Source organism: Otolemur garnettii, unplaced genomic scaffold (genome assembly GCF_000181295.1).
Source record: "Otolemur garnettii isolate 467f Iridium unplaced genomic scaffold, OtoGar3 scaffold00046, whole genome shotgun sequence".
NCBI classification, from domain to species: Eukaryota; Metazoa; Chordata; class Mammalia; order Primates; family Galagidae; genus Otolemur; species Otolemur garnettii.
Genome location: NW_003852441.1, coordinates 3,587,949 through 3,607,070, shown reverse-complemented (window position 1 = coordinate 3,607,070; position 19,122 = coordinate 3,587,949). Strand labels below are relative to the sequence as shown.

Sequence of the window (19,122 nt, the reverse complement as noted above, 5' to 3'; positions counted from 1 at the left end):
GCGAGGGCGGGGTTATCCGAGGTGGAGCAGGAAGGGCGGGGTAATCCCGGGCGCTGGTAGGTGTCTGGACCAGGTTATCTTGGGGTGGGACAGTAGGGACCGGATAGGAAATGCGTCCAGGTGGGGGTGCAGTCTGCTCCAAACAAGAGCGAATAGGAGATGGGAAAAGAACCAAGGGCTACGTAGGATTTAAAGGGGAAGCTTCGTGGTTTATTCTGCTGTCTATGGTGTGCAAACTCTAAAGTCATTTCCACCAGCGTCGATGCCATGAATGCAGGATCGGACCTTTATTATGCCATAATTTATTTAATTTCGTTTAAGTGTTATACAATGACATATATTTTTCTACAATATCACATTTTGTGCTTTAAATTTTATAAGCATTGAAAAAAATGAATGTGCTCTTTCAAAGGCTTTAAAACATTAAGACAGGAGGACGATAAAGGACATTAGTATGGAAGAGAAATAACCTTAGATGCCAGGAACAGTAAGGAGTAGTACAAACCGTGCACTCTATAGTTTCGAGTTCCGGATCCTCTATTACCAATTATATAGCCAATCTTTATGTACTATTTTCTCAATCATAAAGAAGGCGGTGCTAGTGGTATCCTTGCAGTGTAAGTATCTAGCAAATGGGAGACGTCATTCTTATTACTGTTCTAGGTCCCGCTGCTCACGATATGATCGTGCCTGGACAAAGGACATGAAGGGCCCCCAACGTTGTTGTTCTTAACGTTAGGGGTGTCGGGTCTTTGAAAGGGTGATGATAATATCCTGTCCATTTCACCTGATCAGACTGCTATGGGAAGGATCATGAAATATTGTTTATTCCCACATTCCCCTAAATTATGGGGTTCTCTCCATTAAAACTACAACTTTTACAAAGGTATGTACCAGTGCTTTTTAAAACCAAATACCCGAATCATGAAGGGGGAAAAAGCATTTTGCACAGGAAAAGTGCTTGACAAAGACATTGCGTTTGTGCTCTAGGTGGTGAAAAGCTTTAGCTGTGAATTCCAGGCTTGTGCATCCAGCCTGCTCCTGGCATGTTTTCAGTGTCGTAGGAATCATGGAGTTGTCTTTTTGTTGGTTTTGCTTTTGTTATGCATTCTTTTTTAATTCATTACCATCCTTTAAAATTTAGGGCCTTTCACAGAAAAATATGAATTTTTGGCTTTTCTTGAATAGTCAAAAGATCAGGCCTTGCTGAGCCGCTGAGTAGAAGGCAGCTTTGTATGGTGTTTGAATTTAACCACGGGACACAGCCCCATTCATGGGCTACACTCTTCTGAATTACCCGTCAGTCTCCAACGCCATCCTCCAAAGGTTTAAGTAGAAACCTCAACACATTCGGTATTAGTAGCCCTCCTTGCAGAGAGATTGAAGATGCTTAATCCTGTTCCATAGCAGTTAGCCCTGAGAAGGAAAAGTGTACAAAACATTCTCAAATGCAATAGGTCAAACCCATTGTGGGCTTCCACTTTTAGATTCTTCACTGAATTCACTGAGTTTCATCAGTCTTCTACACAAAAATGGCAGGAAACTCCAATGTATTATCCTGATGCAATCCCATCATTTCATTTGCTAGAAGAACTAATAGCCCTAAACTGGTAATGATATCACATTTCCAATGATCACCTCCCCATCTTTTGTCAATGAAACTTGGCTTTCCTAAGTCTTACTGAATGGCTTTCCATGGAAATATAATTGCTGATCTCTCCCAGACTCCTCCTGTTTTCTCACTTTGAAGTTATCAATGCTTTGAGGCACAAGAAGATAATCAGGTGTTCTCATGTTAATTGCAATTACCAATGTGGAAACAGTCAAAAAAGAAAAAAAAAAAAAAGGCCAAATACCAACATCCACCTGACTTGGGTTTCTGTTTATTGTAAGATATTGTAATTTCCCAAGGCTGGTTTAGATGAATACATTTTGTCCAAGTTCAGGAGCTGCAATTTTCCCTTGCTTCATGAAATTATCAATAGGCAGGCCTTTGATCTTCCTGATCCATGCAGCTTTGCTGGCTTTTTCTGGATCAACCATTGCAATGGAGCCCCCGGCCTGATACTCCTTCATCTTGGCTTCCCCGTACTCTTTCTCCTCCTTCACAGTCAACAGCATGAACCCAGTGTTCATCCTCAGGGGATCAAGGGCTGTGTTGATGCGAGGTCGCTCTTTCTTGAGAGTAAGGGTGGCTTTGCTCACTTGTGGCACCACCATGCGGTTGTGTTTAATGACCTGCATACTGGTCAGGGGGTCTGTAATACGCACTAGCCCTTCAGTTGAACTTGTCACCTGGTCTTCCCTTAAGTTGCCTGGGAACCGGGGACGGATAAGCACGGGCTGGGGTATGGTGGACTGTACTCTGGGACCTTGCAAAGAGTTCTTCAGATTAGGCTGTAGTTTCTGGATTTCGAGGGGAACGTTGGTTTTTTTCACATCTATGGGAGGATTGCTCATTCTCAACTGATCAACTGCCTGCTGCACTGATTTTCCTTTGAAATTCAGGACCTTCCTTGTGTGTAAGATTGAAGGTCCCCAGGCATCGATGACTTGGGTTTGGGGCCTACGGGGATAGGCAAATCCCCCTGAATTGTGGGCTCTCTGCACGGCGCTGACGGTTAGCAGGAATTGGTCAGGTGACAGAGGGATATTCCCAGACTTTTTCTTCAGGTGATGATGGATCAGTTCTCCAAGAGTTTCTACTTGTCCTTGTTTTTGTGCTTTCATCACATCATCTGCTTTTTCAGAAAAAGAAAACAAAAATAAATCAGCATTTTGTGAAAAATATGAAGTACTCATACATGAAAGTTAAAGCCATTCTAATCTCTGGGCACACCAACTTCTTTGTTGCCCAACAGGCATGCCATCATGAGGGCAGATGTCCCCAGTGGAATCAGAAATGGCGATGGAACAAAACAAGCTCTTAATGAATATATTAGTATTATGTAAAGTGCATACAAACCTCTAGATGTGATCCCAATGGTCCACATATTTTTGAAACTTTCCTTTGAGAATGACCTTCACATATCATTTATGATTTATACAAAGCAGGCTTTGTAAATGTATAATATTAACATACTCATATTTTTCAACAAGAAGAATTGTTGTTTCAACAACAACAGCAAAGTTGTTGGCCTTATCTCTACAATTGTTAACAATTGTATTGCAAACTTTGATCTCTACCTTATTGATCAAATGTGACTCCAAATAATCTTGGACATTTCCCCAAATCACCCCGGGTAATGCAAATAATCACAACATGACTCAAAGATGGTTCCTCCAGAGGAGTTCCCAATATGTTTTGAGCAATAGTAGGTCCAAAAGCCACTGACCAGGATAAGAGATTCCCTCTGCCCTAGTGTTTAATAGTCAAGACCTATTAATGTCTAAGACCATTAAGTTAACAAAAATGTCTTCACAGGTAAGGAAATCTATTATGTCTCTCCTGGAAGATCGGTGATGTACGCAGGTGAGACCAGAGAATGGAGAGGTTCAGGCCTGGTTTAATGAAAGGCACAGAGACCTACCTGGGCAGAGCCAAACATGGCATCTGCATTGAGGGGTTGGAGGCCTCTTTTTATACGGGGCCATAGAAGGTGAATAGATTCTGGTGGGCTAGAGTCTTGTGGCAAGAAGTCTGGGGGCAGTGCTAGTTAGGCATTTTGTGGCCTTTTGTTCCAAAAGGGAAGGAGTGGGAGGAGAAAGGGCTCATGGGGAGGCCATCAGGCTTTTCAGGCTCTACAGCACCTCACAGAAACACTTGAAAGTGTTATCCTCATTTTACAAAAATGGAATAACTGAATCATGAAAAGTAGAATCCATCTGCCCAGTCTGACCTAGAAAGTAAAATCTGTACCCCAAGCTACACTAGGGAATAAAATGCAACAGTGTATTAAGTATATAATTTTCCTTGGACAGATAGGTTCTAGCCCAAGATGTTTGCATGTGGACACACCAGGATGGAATGAAACTTCAAATTCTCCCCTGACCTTTACTTTGCTAATTAAACAATATTTGGTTAGAACATATAAAACTGAATTAATATAAGATGTCATAATTTTCCCCCCTCTCCTTCTAAACCCAAAAACATAGAATTTTTCTCTTTTTATAAAAAAGTAATTGTAGCCAGGTACAGTAGTTCACACCTGTAATCCTAGCACTCTGGGAGGCTGAGGTGGGTGGACTGCCTGAGCCCAGGAATTCAAGACCAGCTTGAGTAAGAGCAAGACCCCATTGCTACTAAAAATAGAAAAACTAGCCAGGTGTTGTGGCAGGTGCCTGTAGTCCCAGCTACACAGGAGGCTGAGCAAGGGGATCTCTTGAGCCTGAGAGTTTGAAGTTGTTGTGAGCTACCGAGGGCAATGGAGTGAGACTCTGTCTCAAAAAAAAAAAAAAAAAACCTAATTGTGTAATTTGTTATGAGCTCAATGTTTATAAATGTATCTTTTTCCACATGATTATATATTATGGATCTCTTTTCATGTTATTATATATGGATCCTCATCATACAATTTTTAACTATCTTTAATATTCCATAGTATAGATTTTTTCATTATCTGCTGAGCCATTACTCCAAGAAGTAAGGAAGCTGACAGGCCAGGAACAGAGGCAAGCTGTTAGCCAAAAACTAGAAATGGATTTTATAAAGGTTTTCCCTCTATGGACTCTATTTAGTAAGGGGACAATTAAGGAAAATATTAACTCTCTTAGGAGAAGTCAGGCATCACATTCATTCTGAATGCTGAAAGATAAGCAAAGTTGTTGGCCTGCTGGAAGACAAAACTAAAATCGAAAGAGACAGAGGCAGAAAAGAGAGTTTCCATCTCACTGCTAATTCAGAATGAGGCATCACCAATCAATCACTTTACCTCCTGCCCCAGATTTTGCTTCCAAATTCTCTTGCCCACCATTCATACCACGTGCTTCTTTATGAACAGCATAAGCTCTCTTCCTGCTATCTTTTGGGGGCGATTTTGGCTTTTCTTGACTTTGAGGTTCCTCTATTGACATTGCTAAATTGAATTGAGATTTAGGAAGAAAGCGTAGTCATGACATACTTCGATTTAGGTGTGAATGATGCGGGCATAATGACAATATAATCAGTAATAATGAGGGCGTATCATTGGACTGATTATCACCCTTTGATTTTTATGGATAACAATATTTATGGGGTGTGTGTGATATTTGGATACATGTATACAACATGTAATGATGAGCTCATAGTATTTAGGCATCATCTCAAAATTTATCATTTCTTTGTGCTGAGAACATTCCAAATCTTCTAGCTATTTTGAAATATACAATCAATGATTGTTAACTATAGTCACCCTACTCTGCATTGAACACTGGAACTTACTCCTCTTCTCTAGCTGTATTTTTTGTACGTGGCATGGTATAATTTATTGCAGTATGAAACTAAGCAGCTACCTGGATTTCAGGTCTCGGTTGCATCCTGACTCCCCTCCCATTCACCTACCTATTAACTATCAAGCTTTAGCATTATCTGAAACTTTTGGTTGCCACTCTTTATGAGAAAGCTGTTTGTAGTGTGATATGCTTGGTGTTCTCTGAAGATGCATAGATCCAATTTCACATGCCAAAGATAGGGCGGATAACAAGAAGGAGTCTTGCTACTCTTACCTACACATACTTTGTCTGGATGAGCCATGCCTGCACCCCTCTCACACACACATGCACTCTGCTCTATAACTGAGACTTTCTAGCTACACATATTCTCTCTCAGAGGCCTACAGAGAATACATCCTATTGGGTTTTGCACACATGGTGATCGGGATGCACTTTCCTGCTTGTAGTCACTTCTTGTCTCTGTCCTGAGGAAATAGTTATATGTGTTTGATTTGGGGGAGGGGGGACTGAGAATTTTTTTTTATTTGTTTTTGTTTGTTCATTTGTTTTCTTTGTTAACGGCAAGTATTAAAGCTCGTCTTATCTACTGACAAAGAGTCTAGTAAGTCTGAAAATCTAGTCCTTAAAATCAGGAGATTCCCTTTAGCTGGCTAGCAAATAGTTTGGCATATCAAAGAGATTAGTTCCCACCTTCCTGAAGGGTTAATGTTAATACCTCAGGAAACCACTGACTGAAATATCCCACAAACAAACCAGTCCTGGGCCACTGGCTGTCACTGAGATTGCTGGGTCTGGCCCCTTTACCTGAAGATAACTTGGCCACCTTCAGGACGACTCGGGGCTTATGAGATTTACTTGATAGAAGCTCCTGGGTCACAGTTTTGCTGGATATGGACTCTCTCAGACTGTGAATCTGAGTGCTGGACTTGGAGAGGGCTTCCGTGAGGCTGTTTTCGTCCTTTTCCTCGTCTTTGTCCTTGTTCTTCTTCTGTTTGCTCTTTTCCATCGCGTACTGCCATTTGATGTTCTCAAACTGGAACATGAGGATGTTGCTCTCTGTGTTGACTATAATCCTGGAACCAAAACAACAAGATTGCCCCCAATAGCAGCGTGGAGGTCACCAAAGATGCATTGCCATCGATCATTGTCCCCTCCCGTCTGTAAGCCCAGGGAGCAGTGTACAGGTGAAATGGCCATACACACAGGGGAGGGGAGGGTGGAGAAGGGTCTCAGGCCATGCTCTTTTCTCAGCACATGGCTCTTTTCTTTTAAGAAATAAATGTGAATGGGCACATATGTTCTGATTATTTCACTTATTAAGTGAAAATACTTTTAAATGAATTTCTGTTCTTAGAGCGAGTGCCAATTACCTGAGATGCCCAGAAGCTTAGGTACTCTGTACACAGATGTCTTAAAACTCACTCCCTTTTTTTAAAGCACAGTTTCCAAACCCATGTTTCCATTGGTGGGATGGAAGAGGAGAGTGAAGAAAACTCTCTAATGGGGAGGTGTACCCCTCTGCTGACCCTCCACACAGACCCCACACTTTCCACACTGTCACTCTAGGGTCTCTGTACCTCAGAAAGCAGGATGATTTAACCCCCACTTTTACACCCATAGACAAAAAGCATTGAAACTTGCATCCTTTCCCCAGTACTGCCTCCCCCACCCACTGGTTTCTGTCATTTATACAAAATAAGCTGCCCACCCTAGCAGAGATCTCCTAGAACTGTGCATAAGAAGTGGGAATTCTAAGTGTTAGGTTCCTTTCTGCTCCCAAAAGCTGAAATTTTAAGACCTTAACTGTTAACATAAACTCTCTACAAAAGTAACTTATTTGGGCTAGAAATGCTAGCGTGGAATTTGGGGACTCATTCCAATAAGAAATATCTTTCAGAAAGACTTCATTGCACTTCAGCCAAAAGGAAATCATATCTCTTTGGCTGCTGTGGATGAGAAAAGGTGAGAGCTGATTTTTTAATAGCAGTATTTCCAAATAAGTGAAAAGTATTCATTGCTTGAGCCTTATTACCAGGCTACCTCCTTTAAGATGATCTAGACCAGTGGTTCTCAACCTTCCCAATGCTGCAACCCTTTAATACAGTTCCTTATGTTGTGGTGACCTCCAACCATAAAATTATTTTGGTTGCTACTTCATAACTGTAATTTTGTTACTGTTATGAATCGTAATGTAAATATCTGATATCCAGGATGTATTTTCATTGTTACAAAGGGGTCACGACCCACAGGTTGAGAACCGCTGATCTAGAATATTAATAAATGAAGTTTCATTAAAAGGAAGGCGATTTGGTCCAGAGACACTAAGTGATGTTTCAAGTGAACTCAGGGTGGAATTTATAAGTTGATTCTCTTTGGTGTTTTCACATAATATCGCCCTGCACCTATTGTATATACTTATGTAATAAGAATAGCAGCATATACAATTAGTGCAGTCATGACTGGTTTCTGTAAGCTCACCCACTCAGCAGTCCCCAGCTGGGTACCCTGCTGCCATCCCCACCCTCCTATAGAGATGGACATCAGAGACAGGTGGTGGGGCTCCAGGCAGCTGAATGCATGATCCAAGACCAAGCAGGGGCACACCTTGACAGAACTGTGGGCCTGGCGGGAGAGCAATACTGCAGCCGTTGTGTGATTTCCCCAAACACCCAGAATGGATGAAGAGTCAGAATGCACTGACTGCGCCCCAAGCACCACGTGTGCAAAACCCAATTGTGTCCCACAAGTCTGTTACTCCACTGCAGCCAGACTCAGAGGGAAGCACGTCCACTCTCTCCCCCTGCCTGCAATCCAGGGCTGGTATCCCAGAGGAGGAAAAGATTGATCCAGACAGAATCGCTCACGGCTCTGACCTCCACACCTACCACCCACCTGTTGCCCTGAATAAAGAAGCACAGCACAGGATCCCCTTTGCCAGTGGCTTTTATCACCTTCAGACAGTTCCCATTGAGGAAATTGTAAATGCGGATCTTGCCGTCTGCACAGGCGCTGATGACCCGGAGGAAGAGAAGGGACACGTGGAGCACCTCCCTGGAAGGGAACAGAGAAACAGGCTGCTGGGGTTTGACTATAGTTTGGGGTATTTAGTGTATGGGTGGGAGGCAGCGGCCCTGACTGACTTAAAGTGGTGTTTGCTATCATTCTACAGTTATGGATGTGAACCATTAACTGTCAAGGCATACCTTGCCCCAGTCTGGTTACTTTTCCTTTTTCCTGCAGTTAAGTCACAGTGCCACAAGGTGGCAAAACAAAAAGGCTGATGCCACAGCTCAGTCTTTCTTTTTTTTCTTTCTTTCTTTCTTTCTTTTTTTTTTTTTTTTTGGTATAAGATATATATAAAACCATGGTTTTCTCTTGCATTTTGATTCCTAGCTGTTTACTTATACAGAAGTCATGCTGAAAATTATGTGGTTTTGAGTCCTTTTAAAATAATATATAATAAAGAAAATACAGAAGGAAAATGATTATAAGTAGCATAAGTAGTAGTATGTTTCAGCAGTTTCTTTTTGGTCTTAAATTAGTGGCTTTCCAGCCTAACTCACAGCAATCTCAGGCTTAAGTGATCCTCCTGCCTCAGCCTTTGAGCAGCTGGGACTACAGGTGCCTGCCACAGCCACACACCTGGCTAATTTTTCTATTTTTAGTAGACGGGACTTGCTCTTGCTCAGACTGGCCTCAAACTCCCAAGCTCAAGCAATCCACCTGCCTTGGCCTCCCAGGGTGCTAGGATTACAGGTGTGAGCCACTGCGCCTGGCCTGGATGTCCTTCTTTCAGTGAAGCACTCTTAAGGAAAATTGTACCCAGAGATGAGATTTATGAGTGTCCCTTTGTGATGACCAGTAAGAAAAGAAAGAACCAGGGAGATTTCTCCCCCAAAACCTTCCCTATAACAGCTGGATTCAAATTGGACCTCCCATACATACAGTATTTAATTCTGAAAACTATAATTACCCCATTTCTGTTAATGACACTGAAAGTTGAATTCAATGCCACCAATTAGTTAGATTCTATATGCAAAGCAAGTCCACGGATCCCTGCCATCCCCACCCATCCCAGTCTATCCACAGCCCATTTCATGTGCTATCTCCTCCAAAAAACCATCCCTTACCTCAATCTCCTCCCCCCACCCCCCATCTCTACCATCACACATTTATAGAAACTTCAGGTATACTATCAGATTCTTTTGGGAAGAACCCATGTCTTATTCATCAATGAATGTTCATTACCTAGCTCAGCACCTACCCCATAGTAGGCCCTCCATATACATTTGTTGAAAAAACTGATTGCTCATGTCTTCAGAGTAATGGCCATTGCTACAGTGTGTTGAAAGAATATCTTCCCCATGCCATTTGGCCTTAGCCTTGGTCAGATCCCAGGGCCAGTGAAGATTTTTCATGGCCCTGACCACTAACAAAATAGGAAAAACAAAGACCTCAACAAGCAGGAAGATGCTTAGCCCACTCAAAGGACAGCAAGGTGGCAAATGTGACTTGAACCCCTCCTTATATGACTGATCAATAGAGAGATGATAGATAGATAGTTAGAACTAAGTTGTAAAGTAAGTATTGAAAAGTCCAACGAGCTTATTTTTTCCAAGACGAAAATATAACTTGGGGTGGCTCCTGTAGCTCAAGTGGCTAAGGCACCAGTCACATACACCAGAGCTGCAGTTTCAAATCCGGCCCGGGCCTGCCAAACAATGACAACTACAACAAAAAATAGCTGGACATTGTGGTGGGTGTCTATAATCCCAGCTACTTGGAAGGCTGAGGCAAGAGAACCGCTTAAGCCCAGGAGTTGGAGGTTGCTGTGAGCTGTGACGCCATGGCACTCTACTCAGGGTGATAGCTTGAGGCTCAATAAAAAAAAGAAAATGTAATAACTTTGTTGGTGTCCTAGGCACCTGTCAGTACTTGAACACTGGGAGAAACACCCTGTGTTAGAAGGTTTTGCCTCTTGGTGTATCTCTTAATCTTGCTGAGCTGATTCTACACTTCTCTCCTCGTAGGCTTCTGTGACATTTGGTCTATGCCCTAGTAGCCTAGGGATTAAAAGCACAGGCTTTGAAACAAAAACTCTGGGATCAAATCTGACTCTACCACTCACTGGCTACACAACCTTCAGAAAGTAAGTTCTCAACCTTCAGTTTTCTTTTCTGTGAAACAGGGATAGTAATTTCTTCCTCACAGGGTCGCTGTCAGGATTAAATTGATTAAGATATTTTAAAAATTTAGCCCTGGTGGCACCTGTGGCTCAAAGAAGTAAGGCGCCAGCCCCATATGCTAGAGGTGGTGGGTTCAAACCCAGCCCTGGCCAAAATAAAAAATAAAAAATTCAGCCCAGTACTTCACACAATAAACAGAGATTATTATGATATTAGATCAGCCCAGTCTTCTTTCAGGCTTTATCTCTGCCTTAGAAGTAAATTGTCTGTCTCCTTCTTTGCTCCTTCGCTCCTTTTCCATCCAAGACACAGCGGAGAGTAATGTCCGTGAAAATGATAAAGAATTCCAAAATTCTGCCCTTCCATAAAAGCAATGGAAAAACTAGTTTTAAAAAATCTGTCAAAATCAACTTTTCCTGAACTCTGGGGAAAAAACTAAAGGTGCGCAACAACCCACAGGGCGCTTAGGAGAAACGGCTGTCAGCAAGAACGCTGAGCTCCGGGCCACGCTGACTTGCCCTGTCTCATGCCGCACTCCCCAGCTTCAGGGTAGCCGTGAAAATAACAGCCCACAGTCCCGGTACTGGAAGGAACAGAAAGGACTTCATTATTTCACCAGCCTGGTAGCTTCCTTGTGTTTATTTCTAGTCCATTGTTAAAACTGCTACCTGGGGTCACTTGTTGAAAACATTTACAGTGGCACAGAGCAGCCTGTAAAACCCTGACCGTGGCAGAGTCATTAACTGACCACACTAGGTTCTTTCAACAAGCCCAGATGTGACCTCAGAATACTTACTAACTGGCCCCAAGCAGCCACCACCACTAAATTTGTATCGAAATGTAAAATGAAATCCATTTGCTGTCCCAAAATTGAATCTGGCCCACAAGCTCCTTTAGGCCCTTAGGCTGTTGGACCAACCTTTGGCACTTGGATCATTTTAAGCTTTTGCAAGTACAGCCTTCCGGGGAGAATGACCAATTCCAGGAATTTTCTGGCATTATTTGGGATGGTTCTGCTAGTATTCATATGTCTAATAGATAACAAGTATGTCATAAACATAAAATTTCAATAACTTCTGAAAAAATCCACTTGTATTAGTGGTATGTGGTTTTTCTTAAAAGAAACAAGAGAAAGGGAGAGGGGGAATGGCCAGACACAGAAGATGGTGGAGAGGATGGGTTCCAGGTGGGACAGGAGGAAGGCAGAAGGGGTGAGGTGCAGAGGGGATGAGAAGCCAGCTGACTGGGAGGGAGCACCGGGTGTGTTCCAGCGGCACCTACTTTGGGTGTTTGAAGGCCATCAGGCAGCGCTCATATTTCCCCACCATGCTCCAGGCCATGACCAGCCCGTCAGAACTCCCCGACAGGAGGTGCCACTGGTCAAAGAACAGACATTTCACAGGTCCCTCATGGCCACTGAGAGTCTGCAAGAAAAGACGCCACTGCTTTCCACCCCTCTTCATCTGAGACTGTGACACCTCCAAGAACCAAAGCTGGAGACCTTCTTGACTAAATCCCAGAGCCACGCTCCCCACCCTGACTGCTGCTCACTGGTTCCAGGCCTGGACTCTTCTTTAACTCTGAGAGGGCCAGCCCTCCATGCTTCCTCAGTAAAGAGCCCTCTCCTAGTTAAGAGGACTGGCTCTGCTGGGTCTATGGCTAGGGCAGACCCCATCTTCTTGGGGCACCAGAAAGGGCCAGAAATCACTGTTGTCTATTATTAGACAAGTGAAGGTAACCTGTTCCAACTCGGCTTCTCGCCAGGACCTGGAGTGCACGCCAGGCAGCCTTGTGCCGGCGATGCTGGTTCAAGACTGTCACTGTGTTATTCTGCTGTAAATGATACAACACCACCATCCACTAAGGCTAGGGCTTCAAATCCAGCAAGAACATGTTTTATGAGCATCCAATCACTTTCAACACAGTCTTCATTACAGTAAGGAGAAAAAAACATGTCTGTTCATTCCTCAACATTTTCTCCTCACTGACAAGGTAAGGGGGGAAAAATGCTTTGTTCACCTCTCACCCCAGGCCAGAATCAGAAGACTCTGGAGGAGAAAAAGGTACTTTAACTCTGCTGCTGCTTCCTGCTCCAGCCCATGACAAAGTGGACCCCTCCCCATCACGGACTCACAATGGGTGTGTTCTCCCCAGGATGGCCTGGGAAGCTACATGGGGCATCCCATCCGTCTCCTCTAATCTGTGATCACCACGGCCCCTGCTCCCCAGCACCCCACCTTCTCACCTTGACGAGCTGGGCCATGGCCACGTGCCACACTTTGACTATCCCTCGCTCACAGCTGCTCACAATGTACGTGTCATTGATCCTGGTGGCCAAGATGGGATCTTTGTGTTTAAACGTCTTCAGGCACTTCCCTGTATCTAAATCCCATTCTGAGGAGGAGAATGAGAGAGGAGAAGAGACACAGAGAGAGGGGAGGTGAGGGAAAGGGGCAAGGGGAAGGGGAAACGGCACCATGGAGCTCCTCTCCCACCCATCAAGTCAGACCCTCCAAGCTCCTGGTCTGGCACCCCCCAAGATGGGCTCACCACCTGCTCCACATACCTACAACACAGCTTTGACTGTGGGCCCTTAGGAGAGCCGGCAATGAAGAAGACCTCAGTCTGACCTAGAACTTAGCCTTGGGGTCCATGTGCCAGGCCCCTCATATCCAATAAGCCTATTTTCAAGCCTGAAAAAATGCTTGCTGCAGGGTGGTGTTCATGGCACGTTTGGTATTGTCACTCGTCCCAGACGCTGTCTTCCTGACCCACACTTTCTTTCCAAAAAGAAAAGAAAGTTGTCTATGTACACTTACATTTTTAAATATTTCCGAGTCTGACTTTTAGACTTTACGGAACAATAGCCTTGACTAGGCTGACTCTGCACAGGCTGTGTTAGAGCCGCTCCCCGGCACACATAGGGGTTGGGTGGGGATGAACGTGGATGAGTGGGTGGGAGAACAGAGCTAAAAGGAAGCATTTGGAACTGGGCACTGTAATTCAGGGGTGAAAGCATTAAAGTCTGCTTCATCAATCCCCAAGGCACTGTCTTCCTTGGGCAACAGAACTAGTGGCCTCAGACAGAATAATAATAGTAGCTGATTACATGGCACTAACCATGAGCCAGGCACCATTCAAGGTGGTTATAATAATAACACATTGATTAACTCACCTTCATGAGACAGGAACTATTCCCCACTATAAAGCTGAGGAAACTGAGGCATAGCAAGGTTTGAGGTCCCACAGGTGGTAAGTAGCAAAGTTGGGATTTGAACCCAGGGAGTCTGGACCCAGAGGCCATGCTCTTAACTACTTACCATTTGTGCTACGTTAACTCTAATTATGTAAGTATACTTTGCTTCACTTATTTTTTTTGTATGTATCTCGACCCATTTATAAAATTACCAATGGGAAAATGAAAAGATGAATTAAAAGACTCATTTGCAGTCTCCTTGTTCATTCTATTTTGGTAACCCAGGCAGGCTGGTGGCCAGGTGAAGTGAGAGAGATTTTGAAATTTTGTTCATTGTGAATTTTGTGCATTAATCTTGCCTTTTTAAATATTGCATTGAAATATGTATCTTGATCAATGGAGGAGTTTTTTGGTTTTGTTTTGGTGTCCCCTTAAATTTTACATCTAAGGCAGGGACCCAACGCCTCACTTTCCAGTCCTGGCTGTGCTGGTGGCCTGGGAGACTTTTCCAGCCAGCTTGGAGACCTTGGCTGCCCTTCTTTCTCCAACCTCTCCCTTCTTGCTGCACTCAGAGCAGTCACTGCCATGACCTACTGGTCCAGGCCGAGGAGGGCAGGGGGTGGAGCGGGATTCCCTGAGCAGGCCTGCGTGTTTGCATGCCCTGCTGCTTCACTGCGCCGCCCGCATCTTTTTCTTCCACCTGCCCCTAACATGCCATGGTTCCCCAGGTTCCTTGCTTCTCTTCTCTTTTCACTCTTTCCTAGTATTTTTCTAGTGAAAATCTCGTCCACAGTTGGGGCTTCCATCTTTCATTATAATTGACAACTACTATTTTTCTTTTTTAAGACAGTCTCACTATGTCACCCTCAGTAGAGTGCCGTGACTTCATAGCTCACAGCAACCTCAAACTCTCGGGCTTAAGTGATTCTCTTGCCTCAGCCTTCTGAGCAGCTGGGACTATAGATGCCCACCACAAAGCCTAGCTGTTTTTTGGTTGCAGTTGTCATTGCTGTTTAGCAGGCCAGGGCTGGGCTCGAACCCACCAGCTTTGGTGTATGTGGCTGGCGCCCTATTCACTGAGCTACAGGCACCGAGCCTCTCTATGAGTTTTGGATTCCTCATGTGCCTCCACTTCATAGAGCTCTTGTGAGGATTAGATAAGATAATATATATAAAGCAACTAACTATCACAGTGCCTTCCACAAAATTGGTATCCAATAAATGACAGCCATTACCATCCATGCATTTGTTATACCCCCCCCCCAGCCCCCATTCTACATCAACATATCTGCTTTCACTAGGAGACTGTGAGGTGAGCCTGGTGAGGAAATAGCATCACTTCCCTCTCCGGCTCCTGGTACAGCATGTTACACGTGGTAGGTGTCAACAGTCACTGAACAGACCAGCTGGTAAGATGCATATGTGTATGAACAGACGGATGGGTGAATAAAAGAATAAATGACTGCCTATACAAATGAGCAAAACAAGCATTTTGGTAGCCCATGGATTTGGGAAACGTAAGACGTTTCTTTCTCACCTTTCACCTGGCAATCTCTTGCTCCTGATACGAGCTTGTTTTTATATAAATCTATGCAAGTGATTGTGCCCTGGTGGCCATTGAAGATTCGTATGCAATTCCCATTTTTCAGATCCCAGTATCTGCAGTCCAAAAGAAAAAAAAAAGAGTTTTTGAGATTTTTTGAGGGCCCAAGGGATGCATGGTACTCTAGGGAGTTCCTCCAGATCAGTACATAGTTGGAAAGCAGCAGAGTTTCATGGCCAGACTTTGAGTCAGAGGCTGGATTTGAACCCCAGTCACAACACCTATTTGGTGTAATGTTGAGAAGGTTACTTTATGCCTATGTAAGCTTCATTTTCTCATTGATAAAATGAAAATGATAATTAATCAAACGGGTTTTGTGAAGAATTAAAATGTGCTAATGGAGTGATTGTGAACCAGAGGTGATTTTTACCCTGAGGGGCCATTTGACAATATCTAGAGACATTTTTGGTGGTCACAAGAGGGGAGGGAAGTGCCACTGGCATCTGGCGTGTAGAAGCCAGTGGAGCTGCTGAACACCCGCTGTTGCCTGGGACAGCCCCACAGCAAAGAATTCTCCAGCCCCAGCTGTCAACAGTGCCAGAGCATGTAGCATTAGAACAGGTACTAAATCATAGCAAATGCTTGATAAATATTAGGCAGTTTTAGGTGGAGTAACCCCCAGGCCTAGCATCATGGCACTGACTTAGTGGTAGAAATGGTCTTCAGACAAGAGCAACAGAATAATTTGCCACAGTCAGTATGTATACTGTGGAATACTAGTCAGCCATGCAAAGATGGGAATTTTGTAGCTTTTCTAACAATACGGATGGATTTGGAGAACATGCTTCTAAGTGAAGTATCATAAGAATGAAAAAATAGGCATCACATGTACTCAGTACTAAATCGAAACTGGTAAATTAACAACCACGTGCTCACAGGAGAGAAAATGCAATTAAACTCAAGTAGGGGGAGGCGGGAAGGGGTTGGATAAGTCCCCACCCACAGTGTCTATCACAAGGGCTGTTGACACACTTCTTGAGTGAAGGACACAACTGCAACTCAGACTTTAACCTCACAAAAGCAAACTATGTTATCTAATCATATGGCCCTCATTTTAATCCAAAATAATAATTTTCCACAGTCATTAAGATTCAAAATATTTTATGTATATCTACAGCATATCTAAGAGATATATGGGAACATGTAAAGTCATATAGTTATCTATCTATCTATCTATTTACTAAAGATGGGGTCTTGCTAAGTTGCCTTGGCTGGTCTTAGAGCTCAGGGGCTCAAGCAATCCTCCCACCTCAGCCTCACCAGTAGCTGGGACTACAGGCTTGTGCCATCACGCCTAGCCACACAGTTTTCTAATAAGAAAATTTGCCTGAGGTCTCTCAGTTGTCATTGCTACATGCTTCCACTTTGGCCAGGCTGCTCTCGTGACAGGACAAACTGAAATGTTAAGACAATGGACTCTGGAAGCAGCTGCTAAAGGTCCATCACTGGCTCGTTGTGTCATCTTGAGGTAAGTAACAGAACCACTCGATACCTCGGTTTCTTCATCTGACAATTGGGGATAATAACAGCACTTGTCTCACTGAATTACTGTGAGTCTTGGCACACAATAAATGTTTCTTTTGCAGTTTTTGTGATATGTTAAGCTTTTCCTACTAATATTCCCAAAGATCCAACAGCCTTACCAATGTCTTACCAGTCTGGCAGCCACATGCATTGAACAATGTGCCAGCAGTCTGCTGAAAGAAAGCATGCTTCGAATTTCTGTTTCCAGCAACATGCCAGGACTTTAGGTTAATTTCTTTCACTTATGCAGAAAACTGTTCACTTTAAGAATGAACAGATAAAATGGAAACCCTACATTATACCACATGGAAAGTTTTGAGCAGCAAATGGATTAAAGAACTGAATGCAAAAGGCAAAACTGTAATGTTAATAGAAGAAAATAATAGAAAATATTTCTGTGACCTAGAAGTGAGAAGAATCACAGACCTGAGAGAAAAAAACACCCTAATAAAGTGATAAACTTTATTACATCCGTAGAACAAAAGAACTTTTGTTCAACAAGGGACATTATGAGCAAAGTTAATAGATAAATTAAGGATGAGAGAGGGCAGCGCCTATGGCACAAAGAAGGAGGGCGCCGGCCCCATATGCCGGAGGTGGTGGGTTCAAACCCAGCCCCAGCCAAAAACTACAAAAAAAAAAAAAATTAAGGATGAGAGATGATATTTCCAACCTTAACATTAACAAAAGAATAATATCGACTCTTTGGAGTAGAAAGAAATATAAGGAACTGGGAATCACTGAGAATATTAGAGTTATCCCAACAGGAAAGTAAGCCAAAGACATAATCAAGCAATTTGCAAAAGAAGAAGTCGCAAAGGTAATAAGCACACTCCTTAGCAAGCAGGGTAATGTACGTGGGAATGACTTCACACATATTCATTTGTCAGGAACGTGAACGCTAGACCAGGTCCAGTGTTGGTCTGGAAGTAGAGATGCAGTGAGCGTGCAGACCAGGGTGATCATTCTGGACTTTAGTCTGGGACTTCTTAGTTAAATCAGGTGCTGCCTAACCTACACCTCAGCAGGTCCACCCCTTGGTACACATTCCTTAAAAAAAGAAAGACCTCACAACATCCACAAAGGGACATACACAAAGATGCTCAATGAGGCAGTGTTTGGAGACAACCCACGACCATCATAGAGAAGCAGTAGGTAAAATGTGTGTGTGGACCATGGGCTGCTACACAACAGCTGTAAACACCTCACCTGATGAAGGATAACATAGATGAATCTTTTTGACATATAGGGCAGGTGCAAAAGTTACAAACCAAGAGAGGTCTACCACAATACCACGTGAATCACAGATACAAGTACCAAGTACTTCGGTACTCATTTGGAAAGAACATCCATAAATCAAAAGTGCCACATAAAGAAAGATTAGGTGGTAGCTCACGCAGGGAAGAGAATAAGCGTGAAGACCAGAGACAAATTGAATGAATGAAGGAATAAAATAAAACAGGAATGGAGCCTTGTACAGACCAGTAATGTGGAATGAACTGAGAAGTATAATCAGCTCAATCCTTTGCACTCGAGGTCCAAAACAGAATGAAAACCAAGAACAATGTAGATGGAAGCGTAAAGGTCCAAGAATAGCTAAAACACTCTAGAGATGAACGAGATGGGGACTTGCCCTCCCCACTTGAAGACTTTAAAATCCAAAGTAATTAAGATAGTGTGGTGTTGACCAAGGATAGCTAAAGAGACAAATGAAATTGAATAGAGAATCTAGAAATAGAAATACACAGACACTTGTCTCATGACAAAGCCAATAACACAGAACAATGAAGAGAAAGATTGTCTTTTCCATAAAAGGTGCTGAGATGATTGGAGATCCAAATAGGGAGACAGAAAAACAAGATGGGGAACTGGACTCCTACCTCATACCATAACAAAAATCAGGTAGATTTAAGACATAAAGATGAAAGGCAAAACAAAAAATAAATAATAAATAAATAAAAACTTTAAAAAAAGACACCACAGGACGCTATCTTCACATCTTTAAGGTAGGCAAGGAATCTTAACATGTCAAAGATAGCATTAACCATTAACAAAGGCTACTACATCCAAGTTAAGAATTTCTGTTCACGAAAAGGCACCAAAGACAGTGAAATGAAGAATCTCAAATTGGAAAAAGAAATTTGCAACACAGAAATAGAGAATCCAGAAATTACAAAAAAAAAAAAATTCTTATGAATCAAAAAGAAAAAGATAGATCAACAAAAAATTCCAGAAAAAAAAAG

At 43.0% G+C, this 19,122-nt stretch overlaps 1 protein-coding gene across 3 annotated transcripts in view; it reads right to left on the bottom strand.

The window, feature by feature from the left end:
• Positions 1-1,917: 1,917 nt before the first annotated feature.
• The window catches only part of CDRT1 (CMT1A duplicated region transcript 1), a 28,428-nt gene continuing 11,223 nt past the window's right edge, over positions 1,918-19,122 (bottom strand). The window contains exons 8-14 of one of the 3 annotated variants that reach the window (XM_023514019.1): positions 15,290-15,411; positions 12,802-12,950; positions 11,838-11,980; positions 8,263-8,421; positions 6,175-6,443; positions 4,872-5,015; positions 1,918-2,738 (exon numbers count right to left, since the gene is read on the bottom strand). In XM_023514019.1, the coding sequence (XP_023369787.1) occupies positions 1,918-2,738; positions 4,872-5,015; positions 6,175-6,443; positions 8,263-8,421; positions 11,838-11,980; positions 12,802-12,950; positions 15,290-15,411 (1,807 nt within the window). Of the gene's footprint in view, positions 2,742-4,871; positions 5,016-6,174; positions 6,444-8,262; positions 8,422-11,837; positions 11,981-12,801; positions 12,951-15,289; positions 15,412-19,122 lie in introns of all 3 variants that reach the window. The other 2 variants (XM_003791069.2, XM_012806062.1) reach the window with 2 other exon arrangements.